General features: G+C 28.9%; 1 protein-coding gene across 1 annotated transcript; it reads left to right on the forward strand.

Annotated features, from left to right (window-relative positions):
- Window positions 1-5010: 5010 nt before the first annotated feature.
- Window positions 5011-11192, forward strand: LOC130941510 (zinc transporter 1). Its single transcript, XM_057870043.1, has 3 exons — window positions 5011-5731; window positions 9117-9266; window positions 10709-11192. Exons 1-3 carry the CDS (start codon window positions 5048-5050, stop codon window positions 11012-11014), a joined length of 1140 nt encoding a protein of 379 aa, XP_057726026.1. The 5' UTR covers window positions 5011-5047; the 3' UTR covers window positions 11015-11192.
- Window positions 11193-12544: the final 1352 nt, after the last annotated feature.

Genomic DNA, 12544 nt, shown 5'->3' on the forward strand with positions numbered 1-12544 from the left:
TTTGAGTCTTGTTCTTAATTCATAATTAATAAAATTTAAAAAATTCATGTCTTAAAGCTATGAATGTCCTATGAATCCATCACCTCTCTTAAATGAAAAATGCTTTAATCACAAAAGAACAAGAAATACAGGATTTCGAATTTATCTTTGAAACTAGTTGAATTAGTTTGATGTGGTGACAATACTTTTTGTTTTCCGAATGAATGCTTGAACAGTGCATATGTCTTTTGAATTTGTTGTTTTGAGAATGTTAAAATTGTTGGCTCTTGAAAGAATGAGGAAAAAGAGAACTGTTAGTGAGGATCTGAAAAATCATCAAATTGATTCTTGAAGCAAGAAAAAGCAGTGATTCAAAAAAAACGGAAAAAAAAAGAGAGAAAGAAAGAAATAAAAGTTGTGATCCAAGGCAAAAGAGTGTGCTTAAGAACCCTGGACACCTCTAATTGGGGACTCTAGCAAAGCTGGGTCATAATCTAAAAGGTTCACCCAAGTAAGTGTCTGTGGCATGTATGTATCCGGTGGTAATACTGGAAGACAGAGTGCTTTGGGCCACAGCCAAGACTCATACACTAGCTATGTTCAAGAATCATTATACTTAACTAGGAGAATCAATAACACTATCTGAGTTCTGAGTTCCTAAAGATGCCAATCATTCTGAACTTCAAGGAATAAAGTGAGATGCCAAAACTGTTCGGAAGCAAAAAGCTACTAGTCCCGCTCATCTAATTGGAGCTGAGTTTCCTTGATATTTTGGAGTCTATAGTATATTCTCTTCTTTTTATCCTACTTTGATTTTCAGTTGCTTGGGGACAAGCAACAATTTAAGTTTGGTGTTGTGATGAGCGGATAATTTATACGCTTTTTGGCATTATTTTTAGTATGTTTTTAGTATGATTTAGTTAGTTTTTAGTACATTTTTATTAGTTTTTAGTTAAAATTCACTTTTCTGGACTTTACTATGAGTTTGTGTGTTTTTCTGTGATTTCAGGTATTTTCTGGCTGAAATTGAGGGTCCTGAGCAAAAATCTGATTTAGAGGCTGAAAAGGACTGCAGATGTTGTTGGATTCTGACCTCCCTGCACTCGAAGTGGATTTTCTGAAGCTACAGAAGCCCAATTGGCGCGCTCTCAACGGCGTTGGAAAGTAGACATCCTGGGCTTTCCAGCAATGTATAATAGTCCATACTTTGCCCGAGATTTGATGGCCCAAACTGGCGTTGCAAATCAGCTTCAGAATTCCCAGCGTTTAACGCTGGAACTGGCATAAAAATTGGAGTTAAACGCCCAAACTGGCATAAAAGCTGGCGTTTAACTCCAGAAAGAGTCTCTACACGAAAATGCTTCAATGCTCAGCCCAAGCACACACCAAGTGGGCCCGGAAGTGGATTTTTCTGTCATTTACTCAATTCTGTAAACCCTAGGTTACTAGTTCACTATTAATAGGATCTTTTGATATTGTATCTGTACCTCATGACACTTTACACGTTTCTTTGTGTACATTTTACGGCATGAGTCTCTAAACCCCATGGTTGGGGGTGAGGAGCTCTGCTATGTCTTGATGGATTAATGCAATTACTACTGTTTCTTATTCAATCATGCTTGCTTCCGTTCTAAGATATCACTTGTTCTTAACCCGGATGAATGTGATGACCTGTGACACTCATCATATTCTCAACTATGAACGCGTGCCTGACAACCACCTCCGTTCTACTTTAGATTGAGTAGATGTCTCTTGGATTCTTTAACCGGAATCTTCGTGGTATAAGCTAGAACTGATGGCGGCATTCAAGAGAATCCGGAAGGTCTAAACCTTGTCTGTGGTATTCTGAGTAGGATTCAATGATTGAATGACTGTGACGAGCTTCAAACTCCTGAGGGCGGGGCGTTAGTGACAGACGCAAAAGAATCACTGGATTCTATTCCGGCCTGATTGAGAACCGACAGATGGATAGCCGTGCCGTGACAGGGTGCGTTGAACATTTCCACTGAGAGGATGGGAGGTAGCCATTGACAACGGTGAAACCCTTGCATACAGCTTGCCATGGAAGGAGTCTTGCGTGTTTGAAGAAGAAGACAGTAGGAAAGCAGAGGTTCAGAAGACAGAGCATCTCCAAAACCTCAACCTATTTCTCCATTACTGCAAAACAAGTAATTATTTCATGTTCTTTTGCTTTTCACAATCAATCCTGATAATTATTGATATCCTGACTAAGATTTACAAGATAACCATAGCTTGCTTCAAGCCGACAATCTCCGTGGGATCGACCCTTACTCACGTAAGGTATTACTTGGACGACCCAGTGCACTTGCTGGTTAGTTGTGCGGGGTTGCAAAAGTGTGATTGCAATTTCGTGCACCAGTTATATACAAAAATTTTTGTTTATATATAAAAATTTTTGTACAATGTTAATAAATAATTATACTCTCAAATAAAAATTTATATTAAAAAAAGAACAAAAAAAAGTGACTGATCCATGTGCACATGTTTTTTTTATATTAGACTTGTGCTAATTTTATTAGATTTGGCTATAAAAATATTTGTTTATATAGTAGTATTATACATAAAAAATCATATTAAATATACACTAAAATAAATTATTAATATAAAATATATATTAAAAATAAATTAAATAATACATATATTTATACGTAAATATTTAATGACTAATTTTAATATAAATATATCATTTTTGATACACATAAAGATAGACGTACATACTTTCTCATGTTAGCAAAATTATTCAACTATGTGATTCCTAACCATGAAAATTAAATGCAGGAAATTCTCAATCCAACATAAAGTGTTCACAACTTTTTCATTGTTATACAAAACTTCCTATATATTTCCAATTCAGCATAGAGTTCATTCCCTCTTGCAGCAAATCACATGCAACACTTCATTCCCTCTCCTTTAGACTTTTCTCTTAATGTATATAAGTGTGCGGTCTAATTACACATACACTTACATGTTTATGCTATATTAGTATATATAAAGATGCTTACGTTCTCAACCTCTAAGAGTGGTTTTATTTTTCTTCCCTCTTGTCATTTTATATATATGTACACCCAACCTTTGATCCAAAGAAAAAGAATTCAAAATAACATATTCGATGATGGACAAACTTTTAACATTTTAATAATAAAAATATTAGAAGATCATTAATTAAAATTTATTATTTTTAGCTATTATTTTTAATCATTAATTTAATTTTTTTAATTTAATAATTAATAACATATATTTTAGCTCATATTTTTTAATAGAAAAAAATATAAAAAATTAGTACTCATATTAAATAACATAAATAATATGTTAAAAAAGAAAATTTAAAATAATTTTAAAAATTATTTTTTTAATTATTTATTAAAAATAATTAAATTTTTTAATTTGAATATAAATAATTAGGATTAGGCAACCTAACCTTCTCTAAACACACTTTCACACTACGTTCTGTTCCCGCTCACCATATTAACCATTCGTTATCAGACTGTTACCGCACCTCCACAATGCGTCGCGCCCAGCGGAAAGATCTCTGACACAAGGTGCAATTCCGTTTGCGAGTGGCGAGGTGCGCGTCCATTCACAGTCACGCGATCGCCGCCAATTTTCATGACATCGTTGTCGCTGTCTCAAGATTCCTGTGTTGTTGCCACCGCTTGCGCGATCTATGGGAGCATCGCTGTTGCCGTCTCCCCTCTCCCGTATTCTGCTGTGATTTGGATTTTTTTGGATGTGTTTTAGATTCTTTTTTTGCTCTATCTTAGCTAGTTGTTTTTTTTTTATTGTACTAAGAACTTTATGTTTCTTTTTTAGTATAGAATTGTGGATGTTTCTTTGATCTTAGTTGGATATTATACGGTGGTAGCAATGAATGCGGTGAAAATAGGATTTAGAGTATGTGAAGGTAAAAATAGATAATAAAAAAAGTAAAAGTCAAATTAAAAATAATAAAGATGAATAATTATATTGAGATGTTTTTTATGTTTATTGAATGTAGTCCGTTATTTACATTATTCGCACCTTTTATTATCTACTTAATAAAATTATTTAAATATTAATAATTAATTAATAATTAAAATAATAAATTTTGATAATTTTTTAATATTTTTTTTACTAAACAACAATTATTAGGTAAAGAATCAATCGTATCGTATGATCTTTCTAAAACTTTGGTTTATATCATTAATTAAAAAATATGGGTAAATATAGACCCACAAAAACATCTAATCAATAATGCTAAATAAGCTTTTCACTTGAGAATATTCATTCTCAGTTATAATAGACTTTGGTAATGAAAATTTTAAGGACCACTAATAACATACGATCAAATTGTCTCGATAAAATTTAAAATCATTACAAGTTTGTTTATTAATATACCTTACATCTTATAAGTGATTTCTATAATATTTAAGACTATATTTTTTAAATAATACTAAAATTATGTATTTTTTTTATATAAAAGGGCAACACGACAAAAAACGTAACCTATTTTATAAATAAACTACATTTAAATAATTTTTTTTACAGTGAATAAAATAATGCCTTAAGTTAAACTACTTATAATATAATTTTGAAAAAGACTAGGAAGTCAATGTTTTTAGTAAACGAAAAATGAAATATTAACTAGTATTGAGTTAAAGACAAAATTATATATAATTTATATAGCATCTAAAATTTGTGTATATTGTTTGATATTTTAATATTTTTTATATTGTTTTGTACAAATAAGAAACGCAGAATGTTTGTCCATCATCATGCATCTATGCTTTTGTTAATAGATTATTATTCCTTTGCATTTGAGGCTGATTAAGCTGTTAGCAACTTCTTTCTACGAGAGCCAATCAAAATTTAATTAATTATTAAAAGAGAAAAACCTTTATATATTTCTCGTTAGCAAAAATCTTATAAATATTTCTCACACGGTCATACATTCCCTACTTTCCTACACCATCCAACTTCCCCTTTTCAACCCCCCCCCCCCCCCTTTTTCTCTCTCTTCCCCCTTCCCAAAAAACAAATTAAAAAAAGAAAAAGAAAAAGAAAAAGAAAGATGAACATGAACTCCCAAGCTTGTTCATCATTTACCATCTTCAACTTTCTATGCCCATGTATTATTCTTGTCTTCATGTTCCCAACCATGGGTTCATGTAGCTGCACATGTGATCACACAACACAAGAAATCAAACCCAAGGACGGTTCAAATCCAATAGAAGTCATTCTTCACTATAAAATCATGTCCATAGCTTCCGTTCTGGTGGCGGGCGGACTAGGCGTAAGCCTACCATTGGTGAGCAAGAGAATCCCAGCACTTAACCCTCAGAACGACATCTTCTTCATGATTAAGGCGTTTGCGGCCGGCGTCATTCTCTCCACTGGCTTCATCCATATTCTACCGGACGCCTTTGAGAGCTTGAATTCGCCATGCCTTACGCAGCTTGATCCCATGTGGGGGAACTTCCCTTTTGCTGCTTTTGTTGCCATGTTAGCTTCCATTGGAACTTTGATGGTGGATTCTTTTGCCAGTGGCTATTATCATAGGCAACACTTTAATATTTCAAAGCAGGTTCCTACTGCTGATGATGAAGAAATGGGTGATCATGGTCATGGTCATGATGCTCATGTTGGTCATATACATGTTCATACACATGCCACACATGGTCATGCTCATGGTTCAGCTAATTCTTCCCGGGGTTTGGTAACATCAGAACTAATTAGGAAGAGAATCATATCGCAAGTAAGATTTTTTTTTCTCCCTATTATCGAGAAATGAAACTATTTTCTGTTTGTTACCCGTAGTGATTTAGAATCCTAGTGATCTTCACTGTTGTTAATTCAGAAGTAATTTACTAAGTTGTACATGGAAAAAATCGATTATCAAATTAATTAGTTTAGGAGGGGTATTTTGATTAAAATTTAGCCAATATTTAATTAATTAAAAAAAAATGAATAATTACACACCATTTTAAATAAAATCTCATACAATTAAAAATATTAATAATAACTAATTATTAATTATAAATCATAAAATTTGTTGATTTTTAATATTTTTTTAATTATTTATATGTAATATATATTAAAATATAAACTATGTTTTAAAATATGTAAAACATCGATCACTTGTTATTATATATAAGAATCTTGTTAGAGGCATACTAATATCAGTTATTAAAAGAGGATATATATTAAAATATAAATTATACATTAATAAAATTTAATGTACACATAATAATTAATTTTTAGTGCATACATAATATTTTTATTATTAATTATTATATTAATAAGCGCTAAATATATTTAGTGCTTGTTTGCATGTCGTTATCTTGATAATTTTTTTTTAATGAAAAAAAGATTTTTTTATTTTTTAGCGTGTTTGACAAATTTTCAATAATAAAAGTAAAAGCACTAAAAAATAAAAAAATCTTTTTAAAAGGTTGTAATTTACATTTTTTTAAAAGATATTTTTTCTTTAAAAAAAAGATATTTTTCGTATAATAAATAAACAAAAAGTACTTTTATATTGTTAAACACAAATATAATTAATAGATAAAAGATCTTTTTACATGAGATATCCAAATATAAAATTACTTTTACTTTTTCATAAGATCTTTTAAAAAAAAATAACTCAAAAAAAATCTTTTTTTACAAGTTCACCCAAATAAAACCTTACTAATGGACCATTCCATTTTAGTAATAACGAATTTTATTTCTATAAATACATATATAAATAAAAGTATTTTTAAAAAAAAAATAAAGACAAAAATTATACACTAAATTAAAGTGACTTTAGTGGGCTATTTTTTTTAATATTATAATAAAGTATGTGATGTGCCTCTACATTTTAGTGTAGATGAATTTTACATGGCTATAAGACTTTTTACTTTTTAAAAAGTACAAATCATCACCTTATGTAAAAAATATTTTTTTAATTATTTTAATACAACAAATATTTTGATTAAAAAAATATTAAAAATTTTCATTCACAATGGTAGTGTCGTTTTTATTTTGTACTTTTTTTAAATCCGAAAATAAAAAACGTTAATGACGTTTTGGTTATTTTCAATTTTTTTAATTAAGAAAATTGAAAACAATGGAGCAGGAATAATCAAAGGATATAATTAAATACTTGTAGAAATTTTATAGATCTGTAAGTTTTTAATTTGAATTGAAATAAAATTATAAATGATAAAAATAAATAAATTTATTGAACTATATAATTTTATTAATACTTATTCTCTTTAATTATTTTATCTATTTATTCTTGAGAAAATTAGGAAAAACAAAAATCGCTAAAAAAAATAAAATATGCTAAAATTATTAATAAGGGCCATAATGAATTTTATTTAAAAGGAATACACTGTTATTAGGTCATTCATAGTTTGATGATTCCTTTTCTATTATTTTTAATTTTTTTTAATTAAAAAAATTAAAAACAACCAAATTTCATTGACGTTTTATATTTTTAAATTAAAAAAATTAAATATTTTTTAATAAAATGTTAGGACCATTTTGTATTTAAATAATTAAAAAATATCTTTTACATACAAAATGTAGGTGACATTTTGTGTTTTTTAAAGAATAAAAAATCTCATAGTAGTACAAAATTCGGCTAAAATTTTTATATATGAATAATTTTAATGTGAAATATAAAAAATATTTGATTATTTTAGTATTTTATACGGCTGTGGTGGTAACACAAAATGTCGTTGATGTTTAACAATAAATTTTTTTTTAATCATAAAAGAACAAAACGTTACTGACATTTTATAATAAAAAATATTATTTTAATTATTAAAATATAAAACGTCATTGTTATTTTGTTAAAAAAATATTATTTTAATTGAATAAACACAAAACGTCATTGACGATTTGTAAATGACTATAGTAATATTTAACATACAATTTAGTTCATCATAAAAAATTTCACTCATAATAATACAATATTAAAAAAAAATTTCGTAAAACTCATCTATACTAAAATATAAAAACACATCACAAAATTTGTTACAATATAAATAAAAAAAAAAATCAGTTCATGCATTACGGCATTCGTTAGACATTGGCTTTTGGTTTCAACATACACATTCAATAAAACAAATCAAAAAATTGTTTCTTAACAACTAACAAGCATTTTAAAAGTAATTATATTTCACTGCTTTTTTATTATTGAATTATTCGGGGATAACTTTTTCAAAAATAACTTAAATTATGTATTATATTGTTGTGGGTTTTTAACTTTTTATAGATAACGTTTTGTCGTTTTATAATTAAAAAAATATTTTATTACAAAATTACAATATTAATTTATATTATTCACTACAAAAAAAAATTATTTTAATATGATTTTTTTAATAGCCATAGTTAAGTATAAAAGTAAATATACATTTTTGACAAATATCACAAATGTCAAATTCTCTATGCTTTTTTGATAAATAATTTAATTGTAGAAAATTACTTCTCAATTTTGACACTTATTTATTTTCAACTTGTTCCATTATTCCTTTTTTCGTTAAGTTCCATCAATTTTGGCATCACACTGCTCTGAGTTTGGGATCATACTACTCATTCTTCATCTTCAAAATCTCAATTTATTCTTTAATTTCAATATCTCATCTCATTCTTTGTTAAAAATTTTTGTTAAGAATTTTTTATGGTCAATAAGTGTCAAAATAAATAGTATTTTTGACGGTTAATAAGTATCAAAAAATATATTCTCAAAATTTTCTAGCAAATTATTTTTGATGGCTAATATTTATTAAAATAAGATTTAAACTTTTTTTTACAATTACTTATATGTTAAAAATACTATTTGACAAAACTTTTATTAACATATTTTCATAGTTAAAATAGTGTCAACTTTTATTTTTTTGACTATTTTTAATTTTTTTGACACATAATAATCTTAAAAAATAGTCTATATTATTATAGTGATTACTACTATAAAAATATGAAATACTAAAATAATTAAATATTTTTGTGTTTTACATTTAAATCACTGATATGTTAAAAATTAACCCTAACGGGGACCCCATGTTTTTGTTATTTTTTTCAATCAATTATAATTAATTATTGACTTTGGGGGCTTGTGTGGACTTTGGCTTGGTGTTTTGTGGGTGTTTCAGGTGTTGGAGATAGGAATAGTGGTCCACTCAGTAATAATTGGAATATCTTTGGGAACTGCAAATAGCATTGATAGCATTAAGCCTCTCTTGGTTGCCTTGTCTTTTCATCAATTCTTTGAGGGCATGGGCCTTGGTGGTTGCATATCTCAGGTATTTAAATTTAGTAGTAACTTATGACCCCCAAAAAAAAAAAAATTTAGTAATAACTGGTATTTTATTTTTTAATTGGTACCGTAAATGTGTTACACTATTACTTACCTCATAATAAATTTCACATACTTCTCATATGATTGAATTATCATATTTTTAATTTCTGCAATTTCTATATTTTTCTTCCATTTAAAATAAATAAAGATAGTAAAACTCCAAATTATTTATAAAAGAGAAACATGAGTTGAATATAGAATTTCAAACTCAAATAAATTAAAACATATAAAAGGGTGATAACTGAACTCTGGATTCAAACTCAACAATTCGGTCTTTTACCTGAATTGTTATGTTGATGTCATGAGATCATATACTGCGTTAAGACTTAAGAATATAATAAGAAAAAATGTGAAATTATGTATTGTTTCTTCTTTTGATATTGGAAAATTTGCAAGTGAAAGAAAATGGTTAGTTCGGTGTGATTTCCAATGCACAATTTGGAAAATAGGAGAAATAGCTTACGAAATGTTGCTATGATGACAACATCGTCATTTTTTTTATATAGTACTAGTAATGGAGTGAAATAATGAATCTCACTTTTTAGGCTCACCAAAGTAGCTAGAAAAAGACAAAAACCAATCAGTTATTGTACAGTGAATGACCTTTTGATTTTATACATTATTATATACTATCTCAAATATATTTTAAACCAGGATTTAGCTAAGAAACTGAAGTTTTCGATGCATTTAGTCTTTTTTTTTGTAAAAATCAAATTTATTTTAGTCTTCTTTATAAAAAACACTGAATTTTATTTCTATTATAAATAAATAAAAAAAAATTAGGAGGACAGCACTTTTATTTAGATAAAATTAAAAAAAATATAGATAAAATTAGTCACATTTTCACACTTCATATTTTTAAATTAAAAGGTATTATAAATAATAAAAAAATATAATCTTAATTCTAGTTGTATATACCTTTTAAGGATTATCAAAGTTTTATAGTTATTATAACTTCCACAATCATAACAATTATAGAATCGCCACCACCTTAGTATTTATGCTTAGAAACTTTTAATATTACCTTGATGATAAATAACCAAGTTATTTTGATAACCTAGTCTAGTTAAATTAGTCTAATAGACTAATTTAACTATTAGACTAATTTAACTAAAATAATTTGTTCATTTAACATTTTTCTTAAAACTATTTTCCTGATTTTTGAAATTAATACCTTGAGATACAAAAGGTTACTTGTTTTGGTTTAGAAGTTAACAAGGAACATAATTAGAAGAATGTGATTTAGAAGATAAATGATACTATGTCTCTAAAGTGAGATACACTTTGTCAATTTTCTTAAAGAAAACAACATTATGTACCTGTTTTCTATGTGCTTAATTATGATGATCGCTAAATAGAGAATATATTAATATTTATTTTGTTCAGGCAAAGTTTGAGTCTAGGTCAACAGCAATTATGGCAACCTTTTTCTCCTTAACAACGCCGATTGGAATAGCGATTGGGATAGGGATATCAAGTGTGTACAAAGAGAATAGCCCAACTTCTCTAATTGTTGAAGGGGTCTTCAATTCAGCTTCTGCTGGAATCCTCATTTACATGGCATTGGTTGATCTTCTAGCAGCAGATTTTATGAGTCCAAAGCTGCAAAATAATTTGAAGCTCCAATTAGGAGCGAATATCTCACTTCTGTTAGGCGCCGGTTGCATGTCACTACTGGCCAAATGGGCCTAATTAACTTTTGGATGTTCTTTTCAGATTCCATTAGCAGCAATTAATATATGGAGGCTTTTAATTAAGTGCTTTTGCATAATTTTGTGCCCTATAATTTCATATAGAATTCATTCTAGGGCTTCTTCTTAAGATGTTAGTTTAATAATTCTTTTAATTTAATTGTTAAACAAGTAATGTACTCAGGATTTTTAATTATTTATGTTAGAAAATCCTTCGCATTGAAAAAATTTATCCAAATTCATTTAATTTGCCACCATAATTGAGCATGTAACATGTCAGAGTTAATACTCAATTTGTCTCCTGAAATTTGAAAATCGAATTCAATTTGACCTTTACAATTTCAATAGACTTAAATTGAACCTCAAAATTTACAATCGTAACTCACATTAACCCTTGAGCTAATCTCCGTTAACAACGTGTAGATTTTGTACATTAATCTGTTACGATTTAGATTCCTTCCCTAACTTCCATGTGATCAAGATTTATTAGATCTCCAAAAGCTTGATTGTTACTCCCAGAGCCATAAAATTTTCAAATTGAACTTGTTATTGTCATTTTCATGAGGATGTTGGGAGCTAATTAAGTTTTTAGGAGGTCTAGTAGGTCTTAGTCATATGAAATTTAGGCGATGGATCCAAATCTTGATAAGTTAACGTACGAAATCAACACGCCATTTACAAAAATCAAACTAGGGCTTAATATGAGTTACTATTATAAATTTTAGAGACGGAATTGAGTCAATTGTAATTTTAGGGGTCAATTTGAGTCAAACCTTAAATTTTAGAGGCCAAATTGAATATAAACTCAACACATCAAGGAAGCAAAACTTTTGGGGTAAATAACTCATGCGTACTGTTTTTCTTTTTGAGTTAAATGCTATTTGATCCTTATAGTTTTGACTCAATTCAAATAGCCCCTATCGTTCAAAATCGTCCTAAATATATCCTTTCCATTTCAACAGTTCTTTTTTTTTTTTTTTTACATTTTTTAAAGACAGAATTGTCTCTTCATTTCGTTTCTTTTTCTCATCCTTGCGAAGCTTGTTTTTGTTCATCCTTCATCATGTACTATGCTTCTCCTTCCTCCACTCCCACCGCATACACCACCTTCCCCTCTCTGGTCAGCAATTGTCGCAGCGTTGACATTGCCACACGCTTCAATTTGAATCAATTAAGATCCAATTGAGATCCAGATTTTGCTCGACGTGCCTAAGCGAGTCCTCGTCGTCTTTGATTTTGGCGAAGTTCAATGGCATGAAAAACTGTCTCGTTGGGTTCAAGGATATTGATCCACAAAGGGCAGCATAGTAACCATCCTTTTTGTGTTTTGATACGGTGGATGTGGGAAAAGGCGAATTTGAATGGGCAGGGGACAGCTTTGTTGCTGGGTTTTGGTTGTTGTTATGATGGAGAAGGGTGGAGGGAGGAAAACGAGTGGCAGAAGATGGAGCGGTGTTGATTGAGGAGGATAGAGATGGTATGTACAACGAGAAGGTAGGTGAGGGAGGGATAGGTAGATGTACAAATGAAA

The sequence above is a fragment of the Arachis stenosperma genome, chromosome 7 (genome assembly GCF_014773155.1).
Source record: "Arachis stenosperma cultivar V10309 chromosome 7, arast.V10309.gnm1.PFL2, whole genome shotgun sequence".
NCBI lineage: Eukaryota > Viridiplantae > Streptophyta > Magnoliopsida > Fabales > Fabaceae > Arachis > Arachis stenosperma.